Below are 21,340 nucleotides of genomic sequence, written 5' to 3'. Positions count from 1 at the left end.
GAGCAAAGTGCTGTTGAATTGCAGCTGATTTATGGCAACCCTACAAGGTTTTGAAGGCAAGAGCTGAACAGAAGTGGTTTGCCATTACCGGCCTCTTGAGTGGCAAGCCTGGACTTCCTTGGTGGTCTCTCACCAACCTTGTTTAGCTTGTTTAGCTTCTGAGATCTGACAAGATTGGGCTAGCCTGGGCCATTCAGGTTAGTGTAGCCCTACTCCAGCAGTACTCTCTTAACTTTGCCCCACACCTGCATTGTAACTGTTCCCCTATCCCAGTGCAAGAGAAGAGCTGTCCGTGGTCTAGGTCTAGGATGGCCAAACTTGCTTAATGTCAGAACCACATAGAATAAATGTCACATGTCTGAGAGCCAGAAGGAGGGAGGGCAAATAGATGGGAGAGGGAGGAAAAAGCAACTTTAACTTTAAATGCATTATCTAAGCTGTTGGCTGGCTTAGTTTAGGTAACTGATTTAAAGAGACAAATGCCTTCTCCAAGCTGGTCGATGGGGCAGTGGGGGTTTTGAGAGCCACAAAATATGTGTGAAAGAGCCACATGTGGCTCCTGAGTCACAGCTTGGCCACCCCTGTTCTAGGTCTTGGGGAATTCACAAGAAATCCATTACAAGGAGTAAGGCATATCCATACAAACATTACAGAAATGTCCTTGAATAATTCTCCCTTGGGGATTCATGCCGTCAATTTGCCTCGGCTTTGTCTTCCTCAGTTTATTTAGTATATTGGCTAATCCATCTTTGGTTCTATCTTTTGATTCCGTTTTTGTTTTAGAAGCATGGATATGTATTTAGTCAGGCTAAAGGCAGTCAGGCTACTGCCTTTATATTTTCAAGGTGCACCCTACTTCTACATATATAGAAGTTTCCCTAACATCCAGGTGTATTTCAAGCGATGAAAAATGCAGTGTTTGCTCTAAAAGTGAATCAGGCACTGAACATAGAAAGCCAGGTCCATCTAGCCCATTATTGTCTGCTCTAACTGGCAACAGTATGAATTTCAGCTAGAGCAAGGTCTTTTCTAGCATCTGCTACTAGCACCTGGAGATGTCAAAGACAAAATCCTAGACTAGCTGCAAGGTATTTGCTGTGCTACTGAGCTGTGAATCCCCTTTTCTTTAAAGTAGTATTACCACCTGACAATGTGAAGGATTCTGTTAATTTATTAGATTTTTATTCCACATTCTCCAAGGAATTCAAAGAATATTAGAGTTGGAAACCTCCAAGTGGGACCTGGCGATCTCCTGGAACTACAACTGATCTCCAAACGACAAAAATCCTTTCCCCCAAGAAAAAAAATGGCTTGCTTTGGAGGGTGGACTGTATGGTATTATACTCCACTGAGGCCCTCCCCTGCCCAAATCTTACCCTACCCATGTTCCACTCCCAAATCTCCAGGAATTTTCCAGCCTGAAGAGCATGACCTTCTCCCTCTAGTTTATTCTCCCAAGATTACCCACATTACAGGGTAGGGATTTGACTAGGGTTGCCAGATCAGACTCAAGAAATATCTGGGGACTTTAGGGGTGGAGCCAGGAGATTTTGGAGGTGGGACCAGGAGCAAGGGTCTGACAAGCATGATTTTGAACACTGAAGGGAGTTCTGACAATCACATTTAAAGGGACCTTTTAAATGCCTTCCCTCCATTTGGAAATAATGAAGGAGCAGCAGCTTTTGGGGCTCATAGAATTGGATCCCCTGGTCCAATCTTTTTGAAACTTGACGGAGGGGGTGTTTTCAGGAGAGGCACAGGATGCTATGCTGAAAATTTGATGCCACCATCTCCAAAAACAGCACCCAGAGCCCTAGATACCCATGGATCAATTCTCCATTATATTCTATGGGAATCTGTCTCCATAGGGAATAATGGAGTGCCCAGTGGACATTTCCTCTCCCCCCTTCTGATATCCCTGAAGTGGGGGAGGGCCTCCAAACTTGGGGATCCCCTACCCCCAACTAGGGATTGGCAATGGAAGTTAAACAACTACTGTGATATGTTGTTTAACAAAGTTTATTGAAACCATTTAAAACCTTTATATATTTTATATTACTTAACATTTTAAAATTTGCATACTTCATATTGTAACAAAGGTATTTTAATACTTCATATTATAAATTTTGCATATTTCATGTTGTAACAGAGGTCCAATTTTAACATTCCCATATTGCAACAAAAGTCTATGAGCACCCAGATATAGGCCCATTTCATCAGTAGACTTGCCTTTCTATGTTTCTTCCAAGTTTAACTGCCACTAGTACCAACCAAATGTTAATATTCTTCTGCCACATCTTTTCTCTCATTCACTCCAAGACACTTAAGTGTGTATATTTTTCATATAGGAGCTGGAGCCAGTACAAACTGATTCATTTAACCAGATGCTCAAGCCTTCTGGAGTTTGCTGGCCTGTAGCCCTCTATAATATATTCAGCAGGCTGTTCTTAAGATGGCCAGTTGCTCTTATTTTTTTTTATAATTATTTTTAATGTTAATATCAAGCAAGCCCTTTTTGCAACAATTATAGCTCAAAACTAGTGTATGATTTGAAACAGGCCAGTACTGTGCCTATCCTGAATCCAATTTACTGGCCAGTAAATTCTAAGAGGTTTTGGATTCTGGTTAAATTAATCATTTTGTACTGGCTCCAGCTCCTGTATGAAAAATATACACACTTAAGTGTCTTGAAGTGAATGAGAAAAGATGTGGCAGAAGAATATTAACATTTGGTTGGTACTAGTGGCTGTTAAACCTGGAAGAAACATAGAAAGACATTACTCCTGAGGAAGTCTACCGATGAAATGGGCCTATACCTGGGTGTTCATAGACTTTTGTTGCAATATGGAAATTTTAAAATTGGACCTCTGTTACAACATGATATGAAGTATTAAAATACCTTTGTTACAATATGAAGTATGCAAAATGTGGAGTAATATAATATATATAAAAGTTTTAAATTGTTTTAATAAACTTTGTTAATCAACCTATCACAGTAGTTGTTTAACTTCCATTGCCTGTCCCATTATCTGTGATCCCTTTTTCGTTGCCCAGCTGGGGATTGGCAGCCCTAGCATTTGACCTATAATACTTTCCAGTGATGATCTCACTGCATTGGCTCTCAATGGAATCCCAGTTCCTGAAGCCACTGAGATCCTTTTGTTCAATGCTTTCTAAAAGTCTTTCTGTCATTTTAAAGACATGAGGTTTATAGGCTAAAGTAGTAGAGGTATATGCCTTTAAATGAATACCACTAGAATATTCCTGTAAATATATATAATAGTCACTAGTTTAAATGTCTTTGAAAGGATGTCAGAATCATGGAGGATTTGTCATATCCACGAGGAATAAGTCTATAAATACCAGTGCTAAGAGGCAGCATCAGGTGATGTCTGTGCCTTGGTCTCTATGCTTTGTTTATTGACTGTAAGGGGGAAATAGTTGTGTGAAACAGGTTGCTGGACTTGATGGACCAGTTGTTTGATCCAACATGGTTGTTTGCATGTACATAAAAACATGACCCGAATAGCCCCTTATTTATGTTGATGGAAATATAGTCCAGATCTTCATATTTTGTAGGAATACTTGGTAATGTTGCTTTTTCTGGTAGGTTTAAACATTAGGAATGGACTTTTCACTTGGCCTTTAAAAAAAAAAAAAAAAAGTTCAGCAGAAATTTCAGACATCTACTAAGTTGTGCTTTTATCCACTAGCTTATCTTTTGAAATCACCCACAGCAACTTAATTTGGATTTCAGCTCAGGTGACAAATCTGACATTCAAGAGAATGAGTGATTTTCATATCCCTGCAGTTCCATGGAAAATATAACCACAAAGCTACAGTATTGGGGAGTAAACTTAAGCAGCAATAACAAACCCTGTCAACCCTGCCATATGCTTTACTTAATCTCACCACTGGATGTCACTGCCTTTCCATGGATGTTGGGTTGATTGACTATTTATCTAGACATGTAGAGTTGACCCAAAGATCATCAGTGTAATGGAATCCAATCATGGCAATACATTCCTCGAATGCTAAAACCACTCTACTTTCAGGAAATGCAGAAATAGTTTTGACTCTAAAGTACACATTCACTAGAAATACCTTGTTGAAACTACCAATCCTTAACATAAAAATAATGAACAAAGTATGGGTCCAATGGCACCTTTAAAGACCAACAAAGTTTTATTCGAGGTATAAGTTTTTGTGTGTAAACACACTTCTTCAGATATAGTGAAACAGGATTTCCTCAACAATTACATATAAAAATGCAAAAGCTTGAATAAAACTTCGTTGGTCTTAAAGGTGCCACTGGACTCAAACTTTGTCCTGCTACTTCAGACCCACCTGAATCAATACAAATATTGAAATAGCAGAAATATGGATGTCAGAAATTATAGCTTCACTTGGAGCATCATTGGAACATAACTGGAGCCTGACCAGTTATAGTGGTGGGATTACTGGAACAGTTTATCCACTGGTGACAGGCAGTAGGAATCTATGAAGCTGCCATTAGTCTGTCTAGATCAGTATTGTCTCTAAATCAGTATTGACTCCTCACTAGGACATCCAGGTATTGGACAATTTATAGAGGTTATAGGGTAAAACTGGATTAGTTAGAAATATACAGAGAAATGGTTGCCTAGTGAATACTTGTGCATGAATTCATGAAATCCGGGGTAAATTTATATCAAGGTATTTAAGTGCAGAAGTTAGCTTGTTGAATCGGGATTGCATTGTGATCATTTGGTATGGAAAATGACAGTAGGTGTATTGGGTAGTCATGTGTAACAGGGGAGTTGGAAATAAGGGCAAATTCAAGGCTTAAGGCCTCATTTCTTAAAGCCCCCCTCCAGGCCTGTAGCTACAGGGGGAACTCTGGGGTCCTGCCCCAACTTATAGTGCAGGGCCCCCAACCCAGTGCTCCCAAGCCAGCCCTGTGTCTTTCCCTCCCCTCCTGCTCAGCCAAGCAGAATAGGACAGCTAGATACGGTAGGTCTCCATGCTTCTCACAGCCCACTAGCTGTGAGAAGCAGGAAGTCTGGGCCTGCTAGCCCCACTTCTCTTTCCCCTCCTGCTCAGCCAAGCAGGACAGGAAAGTGAGAGGAGGCAGGTCTCCATGCTTCTCACAGTCAGCTGGTTGTGAGAAGGATGGAGAGCCAGCCTGCCAGCCCTGCCTCTTTCCCCTCCTGCTCAGCTGAGAGGTGGTAGTGGTCTCCCTGCTTCTTGCAGCAGAAGGACCAGGCCTGCTGGCCCTGCTTTTTTAGGTCAGGGGGGCTTTGTAGAAATTCTGCTGCTCCCAGAATTTTTAAAAGTCCTCTGACCGAAAAAAAATCCTGGCTACATCTTCTCCATCCCCAGGGCTTTTTTTTTGTTGAAAAATCCCAGCAGAAACTTATTTGCCTATTAGGCCACACCCTCTGATATCACCATTGTTTTGCATAGGGCTTTTTTGTAGAAAGAGCCCAGCAGGGATTCATTTGCATATTAGGCCACACCCCTTACACCAAGGCAGCTAGAACTGCATTCCTACTCAAAAAAAGCCTTCCACTTCCCACTCACACACCTTGGCTTAAGCAAAGTAACTCTTACAACAGAGAAAATACAGTTTGCACGCAGGGTATGGTACTCCCCACCCCAAAACTCCTTTCTCCTTCCAAACTAAAGGTCCAGTAGTCAGTGTCCCAGAAGTGCTGTTTTTAGGCTTCCCAACCCCCCCGCTCTGGCGGGGGACTTCTGGGTTCGCAGCCTAATCTCCCGCCCCCCAGAAATCGGGAAGCGGGGGTGGGGGGGTGGAGGGGGGGGAGAACATACCTGCAGGCTTCATATTGTTGAGATCCTGAGCCGTTTGTAAAATGTGTGGCCCCTTTAAGGCTGGGCAGGAAGCAGGAAGAGCTTCGGAGAACAGCCCCTCCCTTTTTTTTTCTTTCGTTTTCTCAGCAAGTAGAGTTCTCCAATCTGGTAAGTATTTGTGTGTGTGAGAGGGAGGGGGTAGGGGATTCCCTGGTTTGGAGGCCTTCCCCCCCTTTAGAAAGCGTGGGGGGGGAGGGAAATGTCTACTGGGCACTCTATTATTCCCTATGGAGAACGATTCCCATAGGGAATAATAGGGAATTGATCTGTGGGTATTGGGGGCTCTGGGGGGGCTATTTTTTGAGGTAGAGGCACCAAATTTTTAGTATAACATCTAGTGCCTCTCCCCAAAATACCCCCCAAGTTTCAAGAAGATTGGACCAGGGGGTCCAATTCTATGAGCCCCAAAAGATGGTGCCCCTATCCTTCATTATTTCCTAGGGAAGGAAAGCCTTGAAAAGGTGTGCCGTCCCTTTAAATGTGATGGCCAGAACTCCTTTGGAGTTCAATTATGCTTGTCACATCCTTGTTCCTGGCTCCACCCCCAATGTCTCCTGGCTCCACCCCCAAAGTCTCCTGGCTCCGCCCCCAAAGTCCCCAGATTTTTCTTTAATTGGACTTGGCAACCCTAGCTGTTTTCTAGTTCAAGTTGGCCCAGCCGCAGTCCCTCAGAAGCAGGCCTCCAGTGGGAAAGGAAGTTCTCAGGTCTCCCTCCTCACCATTGGAGAGGAGAAATTAGCTCCAGTTCATAGGCAGGTGGTCTGGGGGCTAACTCCTCCAAATAGGTCATTTCCAAAAAGGGAGGGCCCACACCAGACACAACTTCTTCAGCTGAGGCCTCAGCACACCAGTCCTTGGAGCGAGAAAGGACTAGCCCTCTTGCTCCACACCCTGTTTCTTCTTTTTTCTCTCTCCAGTCACTCCTACACACACTCCTCCCAATACGAAAATTGAGTAATTTCATTGCTCTACCCAACAGCATATATCCCTGAAGCTCTGCAGTATCTGATTTTCATGAATAAATTGGGAGGAAAGGGGAGTAGCACTCCATTTAAGGCCTTTGGTATCAGTGGCCTTCATCTGGAGCAGTTCTGCATAGGATTGCACTGGCAGTCTGACTATGGAAATAGGGAAATTTTTGACTTGATAAGTTCTCCCACCGACGTACTCATTACTATGAGTCTGTACTATAAATCTTATTTTACATATTATTTTTAAGCAATTGAAAAAACCCTACCAAATGACAGGATGAAGTTTTTCATTATTTTGTTCTATGAAGACAATATCTCTTAGGAAAATTGCATTTGAATGTTATAACACATACCTTTAAAAGCAGTTGTAGTTTATTGCCAAGCAAGGAGATTTAGAAATGTTATATACGGTTGACCTGAACCTATGCAATGCCTGTCCCTAAAATGCTTTAGAAGAATGGTTTCCTGACATTTTATTCCCCTTTGTTTATTGGAGGCACAGCAAAAAAAAAAATAGCACAATGGGATTCCAAGATAAGCTGAGAAATCTTGTCAGGAATTTTATGCAAATAATTTATCTTTACTAGTTCTGGTTATTCTTATAGGCCCCTGAAAAATGTAGGGGACTAGTCCTGGGACTTGCACAACAAGACTAGGCTGAGGCATAGTTTTACTTGAATGCAGATGACTGGAAGGGTCTATTTCCTAGGCAGTATTATGAACACCATCGGAGGATGGTGGAAGACAGGAGGGCCCGGTGTGACTTTGTCCATGGGGTGGCAAAGAGTCGGACTCGACTGTGTGACTGAACAACAACAAATTATGAACAACATGGTACTCTTCATTTTGCTAAAAAAACAGATTTATTCCTGCTCTCTATCTGCTTCCTGGCACAAATCCTATTTTTATTTCCCCAAACTCATCCTTTTTTAACCTTAACCTTGCTTTCATGAACTCCTTCCTCAGTTCCAATCTCCTGAGTTTTGACCCACCATGTCCTTTTCACCGCAAATGCAAATTTCCCTCTTTAATAATACCCTTGTTGGCTTCACTCTTGGCCCAAGCATAACTAAGTAAACTTCACCATAGGCTTATTTCTAAAAGTGGCCCCAGCCACCCTGGCACAGCTGCACTCTACTCCAGATCCAGATTTTGCTTTCTTGAGATGCCTTCTCCCACATTGTGGTTTGCTGACTGGATTGCTGACAAAGTTGTTGGATGGCTTGACCATCCAGTAGGGCTGCACCTAGGACTCAAGAAGCATCTCAGCTTAGGAGAAGGAAGGAAGTATGTGTGGTTATTAGCAATGTTCCCTCTAAGCCATGGAGTCTTGTGAGCAAAACTTCTACATTGTGAGCTACTGCATAAATTAGTTTGCTCTGGGGCTATTTTTCCAGAGTTAAGACAAAAATGTGTGAGCCAGATGCCAAAAATCTGTGAGCTCACACTAACTCAGTTTAGAGGGAACACTGGTTACTAGGCAAAAGGCCAACTTCTCCCTGAGATCCCACCTGGGTTACTTCAAGGGATTGTGTTGCCACAAGTAAGATATGCTCATTGCCTTAGCCCATATTTCTCCCAGTCAGCTGTGAGTGGAATCTGGACAACTTTGCTCAGAGTTTCTGCTCAGATTTGGACAATAATAGCACAGATCCAGGATGTGACAGGGTCACCTTCTGTGCAGCTAATGGCTATGAGCAAACGGAACCTCTGTAGTGTCATGCCACCGCATTAGCCAGACAACCAGTTCAGACAACCACAATAGAAAATTTTGGTCCGATCTGTGGAAAGCCCACCTGTTCACTGTTGAAAGCACTGTCTGTGCCCTTGACCTCTGCATTGATTGCTAATTCTGTAGACTTTTCTCCTCCCCTGCAATCCATCCTTCGCAAATATTTCAGAGCAGGGACACCTGCTATATCCTTTCCCTTGTGAGCTGCACGCTTCCATGAAGGAAAGATGAATTTCAGCTTTCTCTTTTTAAACCTGTGATGAGGTAGAAGTGTTTTTCTCCCTCTTCTGTGCTAATGTGAAGCTGTCTTGTGAAAACATCTCTTATTTGTGTATGGTATGATTCCATGATCTTCAGTCAAGGTGGGGTTAAGCATGTTCCACGGCACATTAATGTGTTATTTTGCCACCTATGGGTTGGCTCTCTAAGCACAGATAAATAGTGGGTGGGAAAAAATAATTTTGTAGTGACATTTCCACCTCAAATTATACTTTAGCACTGTTATACCACAGGAAGCCTGAATATTATTCTTTGTTAGAAGGTAATATGGCCAGGTAATAAGGTTGGTGGCTGAGTGTCTGTCAGCAGCGGCCATTGATACCTTATCCCTGCATGGTGAGTTAGTATCTGTCAGACCACCAACAAGGTGAATTGATTGTAATCTCGGACTAGGACCTAGAAAATCCATATTGAAATTTCCCCTCAGCCATTAAGTGATCTTGGGCCAGCAACTTATCCTCAATGTAATCCATCTCAGAGTGTTGCTGTGAGGAGGGGAAAGGGGGAGAGAGCCATGTATGCTATTCTGGTCCTTGCAGACAGAATTATGGGTCTGTGGCTCAATGAAAGAGCATCTGTGTTGCATTGCAGAAGGTTCCATGTTCAGTCCCTGGCTTCTCCAGTTAAAATAGGATGTGTTAGTAGGTGGTTTGAATAGCCCTTTGCCTGAAATCTAGGAGAACTACTGCCAGTCAGAGTAGACAGTATTGATCTTGATAGTCCAGTGGCCTGTTTCTGTAGATGGCAGCCTTCATATTCTCAGTCTCCATAATATTAAAAGTAGAAGGAGCTTTGTCCTCCAAAAACGTGTTGTCCTAGACTTTGAATAACACAGGCTGGAAAACCCTGGCTAGGATTGTTTGTTCTATTTTTTTTGTACAGCTCAAATAAATAAAACATGGTTTCATTCACTGGAGGCCAAGAAGACTCAACAATTTATAATTAGCTTCCACCACCTGGAACCATTTTAAAATTCAATTCAGCTTTTTTGAAAGTTCTGTAGATGGAGGTTGTTGGCAGTCGAATGTATAAATGGTACAGTAAGCCCGCAGTGTCTTAGGTAACGGTAGTGATAATTACACATTCATCTGTGTTTATCACTGAAGATATGAACATATAAATATAGCCTCTTAGGAGCCCTTCAAAGGAAAATGGAGTCAATTGACTTTGAAAATGCCTAAGCATTATTTTTCACATGGTAATTGTGCATCATTATGATGGCCATTTACAGTGGCACATAAATAGCTCAACTGTTTGACATCTGGATTTTCATTGGTTTCTTCTTCTGCATCCCCATCCCTCCACTCTTCACTGAATTATATACATCATTCCAACCATAGATTTTTCCATATGGGAGCATGAGCTTTGGGGGTCTGTTTAGGCATTTCTTTCAATGCCTGTGTTTGCAGTCACTCTGACAACATTTTCAACCCCATTTGTCACTATAATTGGTTGAAAACTCAAAGTTACTAGGGAATGGACCCATTATTTTCATAGTAAAACCAGTCTGTTTTTCCTAGCATTAGTGCATAAACTTCCAATGCAGATTTAGTCACCATGAATCAAAAATCAGCAAAATATTTTCTAACAGTTTTTGATTATATCAATTTTCCACATTTTGTACGGACTTTGGATTTCCCACCCATGCAGAAATGCTTTTAAAAAGTACTTGTAGCATACCTGAATCCTCAGCATACATATTAATTATAAGCTCTAATGTTGGTCCTCTGGTGGCACTAGATTAACTTTCATAGTCATCTGTGAATCCCAAAAAGGATGCTGGCTGAGAAAACCTTGCCTCCCACATAAAGTGCACCATATCCTGCATTGTTAAATCATCTCCAAATCTTTGGTTCTCGGCTTTTCACAAATGCATGCTACAAGTTTTCATCCTGATAACCTTTTGAAACTGCCCCATGCCTTTTGCTTACAGCCCCCCGTAAAACTAGAATGCAGGTTTATCTACCTGAAATCACCTCCAGTGCCTTAACACTGCTCAAATGATGCATTTCTTGCCTCTGGCTCAGTTCAAGGTGATTTCCTTTCATTATTTTTTCTCAGAAAGCAAAAAGATCCAGAACATGCATGCTCCCCCCCCCCCCGCTCTTTTAGACTACTGCAGTGGAACTGTTTAGAGAACATTCCTTCCCAAGAGGTCAGAAATGGGCAGTGTACTAAAGCCAAATCAAGTTATGCAACAGAGGTGGTAAATTGATTTGCCATCTTTTTATGAATATGCCCCCCCCCCCCCGCCACCGATTGTCTTAATATGGAAGAAAGAGGACTGTTAAGGAAGGCAGCATAGATTATATTTTAGTGTGAAATATCACAGGGCATTTCTAAGTTATGTTTTGTCATGACATTTGAGGGGTGGTGGTTTTGGATTACAAGTACCCATCATGATTTCCCCCCAATCAGGCTGAAACATTGCCTTCACATTGAAAATAATATATCTATAATTGAATCATGAAAACACCACTCAGCAAGGTTATCAAAAGAGGTAACTGATTGATTGCCCCTTCCCTCCATCGATCCATTGACTTTTCCTAAAGGAGAAATCCATCTGATGTGCTTTTTCCTTTGAGTGGGCAAGCATCCAGTTCTCACTACAAGTGTTTCCTACTTGCCATGCTGTATTTAAACGGTAGTTTCCTCATCCTTTTAAATACTGTGTAACAAAACTTAGAACTGAAACACCATCAAGCAGCAACACAGCATATTTTTTAAAAAGAAGGAAAATGACAGATTTAATGGCTTCATCATCAATCACATTAATGCCTGACGCGGCTGAATGCAGAATTTCTAATGAGCACTCAAGCAGGAAGTGGGGTTTGCCTTTTGTAAACTGTACATTTCAGCTACTCCAATTGCATCAATAAGGAATTTGGGTTCCTCATTTAATGAATGCCTTTTGACTGCTCTCTGAAAGGCAACTGGCTGTGAGGATGGGGAAACACTAGCATCTTTTGTACAGAACCACATGAACAGGTTTCAATTAGGACATATCAGCTCTACAACTCTTGTGGTATTAACACAGTGCAGTGAATCCCATTCTGTTCCACCCACCCCTCTTTTCAGTCCTTATTCAAGCAATAATTCCCACCCACTCACCTCATTAGGCAAGTGATTTCCTTCCCTCTACACGCCCCCTGAAGTTCAGGATGTTGCTTTAAGACTGCTGGCTTGTGCTGAATGAGAAATCAGCCATACTTTCAGGGTTGTTCCTACAGCTTCTAGAAACCAAAGCCAGCCTTGGAATGTATCTGACACTACAGCACCTGGCTGATTTCACACATCTGTGAGCCACAGTGAATTTCAGAGCACTTGCTGCTTAAGAACTGTCACTACCACTCTTTGTTTCTGTAAAAGCCACACTTCATGTCAACCAGCATTCTGCATTACAGAAATCAGCACTGCAGATAAATTTCATTAGCCACGAAAGAAGTTTTCTACTTAAAAGAAACCAACCAAGGGAATGCATTCAGCCAAGAGGCTGCACAACGGGAATTCTGCTGAGCTTATATTCACAATCTTCTCCCCCTCTCCCAGGTCAGTGGATTAATGGAGGAAATGTTTTTTTAAAGGCAACATTGTGAATGTGGGTGGCAAAAGAGCGCAGGGAGTGTTGTGGCAGAAACAGGAAAGATAAAAGCTCCCTCTTTATCACTTGAGTTCAACACCGTGTCATTAATACCCAGCTTTTTAGAAGCTCTTAAAAAAAAAAAATCACAATGCCTCATACCTCACATTCCCTGGAGCTTGATTTGCTATACGTGCAGGGTCCCGTTCCATTCAACAGCATTTCGCTGGTCTCGGCGTTGGTTGGCTTATAATCGACATAAAATTCCTGTGTGGTTGGAGTCATCTGCTTCAGAGACTGCCGTTTCTTTTTCCTGTGCCTTCGCATGAGAGAGCGCTGCTGCAGCTGCTTCATGCTGGCTGGGTAACGCTTCCATGAGACGTAGATCACCAGGAGGATCACCAGCACCGACAAGAAAAGGGCCACGCTTCCTGCAATGATTTTATGGAAGGAGATGTGTTCTGTGTCATGCTCAGGCTCTGAGCTGGCTTCAGTGGCCCCGACGGTGGGGGGCAGGGGGGGCTGGCTGTCATGCTTAGGCCTGATCACTTTGGGTTTAAAGGTTGGCTTGGGGAGAGCCCGTGGCAGTTCAAACCTCTCCGTCGTACTTCTGCCACAGATGCTGTAGTTTTTCACTGCGTCAATCACGTTCACCCCTTGCAGCTCTTTGGGGCTGGCACAGATAATTGTATTTTCCCTCAGCCCTTTAAAACTTTTGAGCCAGTTGACTAAGGAGCAAATGTTCCTGCTGCATTCCCATATATTCCCAGCGAGGCTGATGTCATTGAGAGATATCCAAGAATCCAAAATCTCTTGCCCGATAAATGTGAGCTTGTTGGAATCCAGGTTGAGGCGCTGCAAATTGGGCACGCACTGGAAAACGCTAGGTCCGCTGAAAGCTTCTATTTCATTGCCAGATAAATCAAGCCTTTGTAATGAGCTCCAAGTCCAGGACATCGTTTGCCCTATAACACTGATTTTATTCCACTGTAAATAAAGGTTCTGAAGGCTGATGAGCCTTGGAAAAAGTGCCAAGTTAAGCTTAGAAAATTGATTGTGCTCCAGGTGAAGCTCCTTCAGCCTGATCATGCCTGCAAAGACATTCCTTGCTAAGCTTCGGATCCTGTTGTAGCCCAGGTCCAACAGTTCAAGGTTCCTACAGTCCTGAAATATCCGCACGGGGATGGTTCTCAGGGAATTAGACCGTAAATGTAAACTCAGCAGCTTCCTTAAGCCCCTGAACTGTTCTGCTCCCAGGGACTGCAGCTGATTATATGAGAGATCCAAGTTCCGGAGGTTTGTTACGGGTCTGAAGGTGTTATTAAGAAAATAGGCAATTCGGTTGGAACTCAGAATCAACTCTTTGAGCCTGCGTATTCCATTGAAAGCATTCTCGTCAATGGTGCTGATGTGGTTATGGTCTAGATAGAGCCAGGTGAGTTGATTAAGACCTTTAAACTGATTGTATTTTAGTTTCTGGAGGCTGTTATATCGCAGGGACAAACCTAAACAACCAGCTGATATACTTGAGGGTATCTCCTGTAATTTCTGGGATTCGCAATAGACCATTTTGCCTTCACACCTACAGCCTTTAGGGCATCCTCGTTCAGCTGATGAAAGCATTGTCAGTAATACAGTAGGGGCTATTACCAGGGCTACAGCTGATCCGCTCAGTAGCCTAAATACATTGAAACCTGGAAATAAAAACAACTTAGAAAAGTTATCCCCCCCAAGAAACAATCCAGATCTGTTTTCAAGCCTGTTTGCAACTGCAGCTTAAATGAACCATTGGGAACCCCCCCCTCCCTCCAAGTAGGATGAACACTTTACAACCTGTTTTATCTCTCTTCTTCCCCCCACCAACAATTTTAATATAGGAAAAAAGAAACCTCCCCTACACTTACAAGAGCTTGTCAGATTCACATACAGTCTATAGGTAATTTAATTCTAGTCATAGCTTGTATGGAAGCAAATCTATCGGGTCATTAATACAGAGTCAGTGCAGAGGCTGCTACTGTAGGGCAACTATGAAGAAATGAAAATGGAAAACATACCCATCCTTTGTGGTGTTCAAAGGTCGTCCTTAGGTCTTTTGCTTTTGCTTAGGGTGCCACAAGCATGACAGCCCCTGTAAGCTGCTCTGTGGTGAGTCAGGGCTTGCTGACACCCAGGAAGAAAAATTGGACCCCTTGGGAGATGGACCGATTTTGGAACATTATTCTTTGCCAGCCACGCAGAATCCTCTCGGAATAAATAAATCCCAGTACGGCATTTGCAGCAGAATGTCAAGTTCTTCCTAGGTAATAGGATCTTCATGGATGGTGCCTTTTTGCATCTTTTATAATGGGGGGGTGGGTGGAAAACCTGGCTTCTTTACAGTCTCCCTGGGCAAAGCATGATGAATCTCCCTTCCCCAGAGCGATGCTCAGAGCTCTGGATTCATCTGTCTGTATTCCATTGGGTAGCAGTTCTCATCGTGAGCACCCCAATCCAGCTAGGGAAGCTGCGTTGGAGCACAGGAGCGGGGATGACCCTGTACAATGAACAAGCACTGTTCACTTCTGCGTGCTGTCATTCTGAAAGCTCCTCCGACTGACTGTTGCTTTGGTTTTGGTGAATGCAGTCTTATGTAAAGCTGCCCCCAGTGGTGAAGAATATTATGGGCATGTGCAGAAATGCTTCTCTCTCTCTCTCTTTTTTGTATCTTGCAAATGAGTAAGCTCTGTGTTGGGAAATGAGTGGTTGTTCTGGGTGACTAAATAGGAACTGACTGGTCAAGCCTCAATGTGCACTGGTGGAATGGTTCGAAATTTCCCTAGTCGTTTAGCCTCTCTCTCCCCCCCCTTTCTTCCTTTTGAGTAATTTAACAAAACCTTTCAAGCCTGTGGATTGTGCAGCTCAACAGCTGCTGCGGGGATGTTTCCCTAATACAAAGTCTAGATGTCATATTACTTTTCATTTAGGCATTTTTTTTTTTAAAATCGACTCTCATGCACACAAACCCATGCAAGCAGGCTGTCATGTATGCAAATACAAAACACCAGTGGTGTTGCATTGGCATGTAAAAGAATCTAACCCTTCTTATTGATGCTGGTAAGAACTGTAGGTAACAGGGAAGGAGGGAGCTGAGGGCTCTGGTTATAGTCCATGCAGGATGCTTCCACACAGACTGGATTCATGTTGAAACAGGAGTGTCTCTTTTTTTAAAAAGCATCTACATGCAATCCTGTAATTGTCCCCTTTCTGAGTTATCCTTCACTTTTCTGTTGCCCTTTCTCAAACCTTTGGGGAAAGATCATAACCAGTTCACCTCGAAATGCTGCCTGGGCAGGTCAGCATGCATTTTCTTTTTTTGCAGGATACTCACATAGATGCCGTTTTCCATACCTCCGTCCCCCAGAGCTGCCATCTCTCTCGCGCACCATCAGAGGCTTTTTCTCACTTTATAAAAATGGTCATTGACATGCTGTAGCATAAAACCACAATGATGTGTCAGTTACCATTTTTAAGGTATATTGGTATGTTAGTAACCAAACGAGAGCTGACACATAAAACCAGTAATTGAGTCTTGCTGTATTAACATGTCAGTTACTGATTTTTTCCCCTTGAAAGCCTGAAAATGCCCTCTGGTCGGTAGGACTGTATATAGGAGGTAGCATCATCAAGTGCTGAACAGGCATGTGTGAACCAACCTTCTGTGATACCTTTGGCAATCCCCTGCTTATCCAGGAGTTTACCATTTCAGAGGGACAGACTATGGGAAATGCATCACTGTTGATCTGAGGTACCCACTATGAAATTAAGAGAAAGAGTGAAGCACTTCTCTGCAACACGGGAAAAAAACTGTATCAAAAATATACAGTCCAGAAGAGGAATCCACTTGTCCATACTGAAACTACTGTTCCCTGTAAAGGAGGTTGTACATGGTTTTTTGAACCACTTCTATGTCTGTCCTTTTGAGTGGTTTCCTGATTGTGTAGCACAGGGTTTCCCAAACTTTTTTCCCCCTGTGGCCCGGTTATCTTTACACTTCTGCTTCGTGGCCCACTAAAATTTAAGGGTGGAGCCGGGAAACAGGAATTCTGTCATTTTCTGTGGTGTCAAGGACCAAGTGATGTCACTTCCGGGGGACACTGAACCAAAACTCCACCTTTTCCTGTGATGTCACTTCCAGGGCACTCCCCCAAACCTGCCTCTTCTTCGGAAGTAAATTCATTTTCAGAAAAATCTCTCTGAAACTCATGCTGAGCAAAATGGGGGTGGAAAGTGGGCGGTCCTCTCTTTTCACCCCCACACCTGCATGCGCCTATCTCCAGCTTGCAAGCACTCCTAATGCCCATATTCAGTTGCCTGCACCACCTACATATCCCTTCCTCAACAGCACTGGCCAGTGTATGCAGTTGGGAGTGCTGTTGCCATTGCCATCAGGAATGCCATCACTGTGCCCTGGCAGCTGCTCTACCTCAAAATATGCTGACACATTTAGTAGGCACTTCTTTCAGCTGCTACTACTGGAACCCTGCCTCAAACTACAACCAAGCTTGCTTGGTTTCAAGAAAATCTTTTGACAGCTATTTTTCATACTTTTCTTTGCTTGAAACACTGGGAAATTGCTGTGAAAGGTAGCACAGAATTGTACTGCAATTAATGGATTAATTTCAAGCTATATGAAGTTCATACAAGGTTTTCTGCAGTTATCCCAAAAGGATATTTATGAGGGGCTTGCAGCTTTTTATTGGCTGTATTTCCCATGCCTTTAAAAGCAACCTGTTGTGCAGATACTTAGCCAGTGAACTATTTTCATCCTTTTTTAATATCTACAAGAGGAGCTTAATTTTGGTGTCAGACAGCTGTTAAAAGCAGGACCAGTAAAATGTTGCCAAGTTCATAGTACCATCTCTTCCATTGCTGCTGAGATATACCGCAGTAATCTCCAATAATCTTTCTGCCACACACCTCTTACTTTCACTCACTCACACAGAAATCTCATAGAAGGCCACCTGGCTACAACTGGGGGTGCCAACTTTTCATTGGCAGAGCTCCTATGTCTGCAACAACAGTTTGATGAACAGAAAAGTTTCATCCAGCAAAAATGGAAGGAAAGAAAGAAAGGGAAAGAATGAAATGGAAGGAAAGGAAAAGAAAAGAAAAGAAAAGAAAGACATGGAAAGAAAGAACATAAACATAAGAGGAGCCATGTTGGATCAGGCCAGTGGACTATCCAGTCCAAAATTTCCTCATACAATGCCCCAAAATTACCAGAATGTCCACCAGTGGGGCCAGGGCACTAGAAGCCCTCCCACTGATGCTTGCTCCCCCTCCCAGCACCAAGAATACAGACAGAGCATCACTTGCAGGGAAAGAAAGAAGGGGAGGGGCAAAGAAAAAAAAGCCTTCCTTACCATCATATGACCACAGCCAGCAAAAATTCTGCCCAGGGGTCATTTGGTAAAAAAAGAAAGCTATGAAATGCCTAGTTCCCGCCCCTCCCAGCTGAAAAACACACACACACTCTTCTTTGCCACCCAGGCCTCCCAGGAAAATCTCTCCAAAAGAACATACTGCAATGCACATGAAAGCTCATACCTTGAAGAACACTTGATGGGTCTAAAGTGCCAGTGGATGCTAGCTTTTCTCTCAAACACTGGGAGCGGGGGAGAATGAAGGAGAGGCAGCCCAGCTCCTCTCTGCACAACACAGGGATAGGGCAAGGCTAGTTTTGCTGGGGGCGGGGCTAGTTTTGGCTTTTCTTGTGACCCTGTAGGGAGGCTTCCATGGCCCGGTACCAGGTCACGACCCTGCAAATGGGAAACACTGGTGTAGCATATCCAAAGTACAGCATTGCCGCAAGGATCCGAGGTTGCTATGGGGAAAATTAGAGCCTCAGTACTTCCCCATACGTTTGACATGAAGCTCAATTATTGGTTTGCTTTATTTCACAACTGGCTCTTGTTGCTTTGAATCTTTAACTGTTTAAAGCGTAAAAACAGATTCAATGAAAGCAAAAAGAAATGCTGGCCTTGAAAGCAGAGCAATCAAACAGACTTGACCTGGAAACTGGTCCAGATGACTTTCTTTTGGAAGTTTTAACAACACACAAAAGTACCTTTTGTGTATATGCTTGTCACTGTGGGGGTTTTATGTAAGTCAGTCTATCCATTCTTTTTTGGGGTGATGCACTCCAGTCATAATGGATGATTAAAAATTGTATATTGTCCGCATTGGTATAAGTGTCTCTGGACACTGGCTTGTTTTTGTGTTGTTTTGTTTTTTTGCTTATATTATATTATTTGCTTATATTTGTTTTTTTGCTTATATTTTTTTGCTTATATTATTAAACTGATGGTGCAGTTTTTTTTAAAAAAATTACTGTAATGGTGGTGCTGGAGCTTTCTACTTCATCCTGTTGCATTCTTTGTTGAAATAAAATGCATCAGCAATTTCTGTGGGTTCAGGCAGTATTGCTGGTCCCTTTCCTGTTTTTTGTACACTGAAAGCTACCTTCCATGGTGGCCACTGGTACATTAGATAATGTGATGAGTTGTCTTGCCAAGATTTAGCCAGCCTGTGCTTTAAAGCAGCAAAAAGTAATGGTGGTTTTTACATTCCATGTTCCTTTTCCTAGGCCTCTGGGGCAATTTGTCTCAACATGACTAGTGGTGGCTGTAGAGTAAAACAAAATACCAGACTAACACCACCATCCAAGTGGATGAAGTCTTATAGAACCAGACATCTTTGTGATCAGGCCTTGGAAGGAATGGGGCAAGGTTCAGCACCCTCACAATGCATGGTGTTGTGTTGCCAGGTCAATTAGTCTTGGCCGATTTTCAGCCAGTTCTCCATTTCCCTCAGGAATTGGTAAAAAGCAGAGTTGGTTGCTCACCCATTGGGAGGGCTGGCTTGCCCACTAGGCAAACTAGGCAGTTGTGTAGGGCACCAGGAGGAGGGTGCACCTAATTGGGCTCCCCCCTCCTGGTGCCCACGACAACCACCTAGTTTGCCTGCCTGACTCCCCCCTCCGCCGCTGCCCCCTACCTTCCCTTGCACTTCACCCCCCCCGCCCCCCTGGTGCGATCAGAGGAGCGCACTGAGGCTGGGCCCTATCAGCTTTGATGCAGCCAGTGTGGCATCTAATCCTTTGAAGCACATGCAGGAGAAGGCTTCACTCCTCCTCAACAGATCTGACAGCTCAAGTCACTCTTTGACTGGGCCTGAACAGCTTGAACATGTTTGAATTTTTTTCGAAGTGGGGGGATATAACTGCGTATGTGCAGTTACAAACTGCTTTGCCATGGCTGCCTCCCCTCCTGCCACTTTAACACTTGAATTAATTGCTAGGTTATGGTACCCCCCAAGAGGCTGCTTGGGGCCCTTGGGCATGGAACTGGCCCCCTGTGTGCCCTTAATTCTGCATTTTGGAAAAGGCAAACTGATGATGGTTACCTGCAGATGAGATCATATTTCCTGCATGTCAGCTCTACAGGCAAATGAAAAAAAAAGCAGTTCTTGTATATGTTTCACAATAATATGTATAATATTTGTTAGATTCTTGGTTTTGATGTTTCTGCAGATTAAATTGCCCTGGATTTTGCCCCAAAATCTGTTCCGTGGAGACTCTTGCTTGATCTGAATATCTGAGGAGTTTTGAAGTGGGGGAGGGGTTCAGTAATGAAATTTGATTTCCCAGGGAAGTTTCATTCAATTTGCATGATCTCTCTGAAGTTTTTGATTATATTCTGTTGAGTATTTAAGCATAAGTGACCAGAGGAAGGAAAGGGTTGGCATTACAAAGCACTCTTCTCTTTAGGGTTTGTAGAATCTTCCGGGCTCACTCTTCTCTTGTTCCCCCCCACCCCTCCCTTCTTTTTCTAGTTCTTTCACTTTGTCCAAGTTGGTCCAGTACTTAACTAAATCTGTCTTTAAAGGACCATCTGACTTTTATTTTTTAAAACATTTTTTTTTGCCTGGGGAATTCATACATTCTGTCTTCAACTATTGTAATTTGCTTCTGAAGCTATTGCAGGGCAGATGTTACACCATTGATACAGCCCAAAGAAACTTGATTTTTTTTTTAGTGAAACCCTTGAAGTCATCATAGAAGCACCAGAGTAGATTGTGGCAAGAATTCTCATAAGGAATCACCCCCTGAGCTCCTACTGCAAGACACTGGGATGCAAAGGGCAGAATCAAGGAGACAGAAGCCCCTGAGAAACACACTCACTGCTACAGAGAAGTGCTAGGGAGATGCTAACAAATGCTGTAGGAGATCTAAAATAAAACATTCATCTTCTGCAAAACTAGACATTTTTACTGTGTTCCATTTCTGCTTTCTATATCTAATATCTATGAACTTCAGAGATCAATAATCCCTATGCCCAGTTAAAACTGCATTATATTTATTTATTTATTTATTTATTTATTTGGGATTTATATCCCGCCCTTCCCACGAATGGCTCAGGGCGGCTTCCAACAGTTAATCAAACATAAAATTTAAACAATTTCAAGTCTAAAACAGTTAAATATTTAAACAGTTAAAAACATTAAAAACAGAGTAATTCAGTTTCCTGTAAACAGATGGCTGGCCAGTTACCTCAAGTTGTCATCCTAGCTAAATATAGGCTAGGTATAGGCTAGCCGGAAGAGGGTCGTCTTACAGGCCCTGCGGAACTGCGCCAAGTCCCGCAGGGCTCTCACCTCTTCCGGCAGCTGATTCCACCATACGGGGGCCATAACGGAGAAAGCCCTTTCCCTGGTGGCTTTCAGACGGGCTTCTTTTGGCCCGGGGATAGTGAGGAGATTTTGTGTTCCTGACCTCAGTGCTCTCTGGGGAACATGTGGGGAGAGACGGTCCTTCAGGTAGGCAGGTCCCAGGCCATATAGGGCTTTAAAGGTAATAACCAGCACCTTGTACCGGACTCGGTATAT

General features: G+C 43.1%; 2 protein-coding genes across 3 annotated transcripts in view; one reads left to right on the top strand and one right to left on the bottom strand.

The window, feature by feature from the left end:
• The window catches only part of LRRTM3 (leucine rich repeat transmembrane neuronal 3), a 183,707-nt gene extending 168,765 nt beyond the window's left edge, over positions 1 to 14,942 (bottom strand). The window contains exons 1-2 of the mRNA XM_060241120.1: positions 14,470 to 14,942; positions 12,578 to 14,109 (exon numbers count right to left, since the gene is read on the bottom strand). Coding sequence (XP_060097103.1) covers positions 12,578 to 14,109; positions 14,470 to 14,473 — 1,536 coding nt within the window. The 5' untranslated portion in view covers positions 14,474 to 14,942. The remainder of the gene's footprint in view (positions 1 to 12,577; positions 14,110 to 14,469) is intronic.
• CTNNA3 (catenin alpha 3) overlaps positions 1 to 21,340 on the top strand; it is a 1,035,346-nt gene that overhangs the window by 425,151 nt on the left and 588,855 nt on the right. The window lies entirely within an intron of this gene.

The sequence above is a fragment of the Heteronotia binoei genome, chromosome 6 (assembly GCF_032191835.1).
Source record: "Heteronotia binoei isolate CCM8104 ecotype False Entrance Well chromosome 6, APGP_CSIRO_Hbin_v1, whole genome shotgun sequence".
In the NCBI taxonomy this organism is placed as follows: Eukaryota; Metazoa; Chordata; class Lepidosauria; order Squamata; family Gekkonidae; genus Heteronotia; species Heteronotia binoei.
Note: the sequence above shows the minus strand (reverse complement) of the source record. Positions and strands in the feature narration are given on the sequence as shown.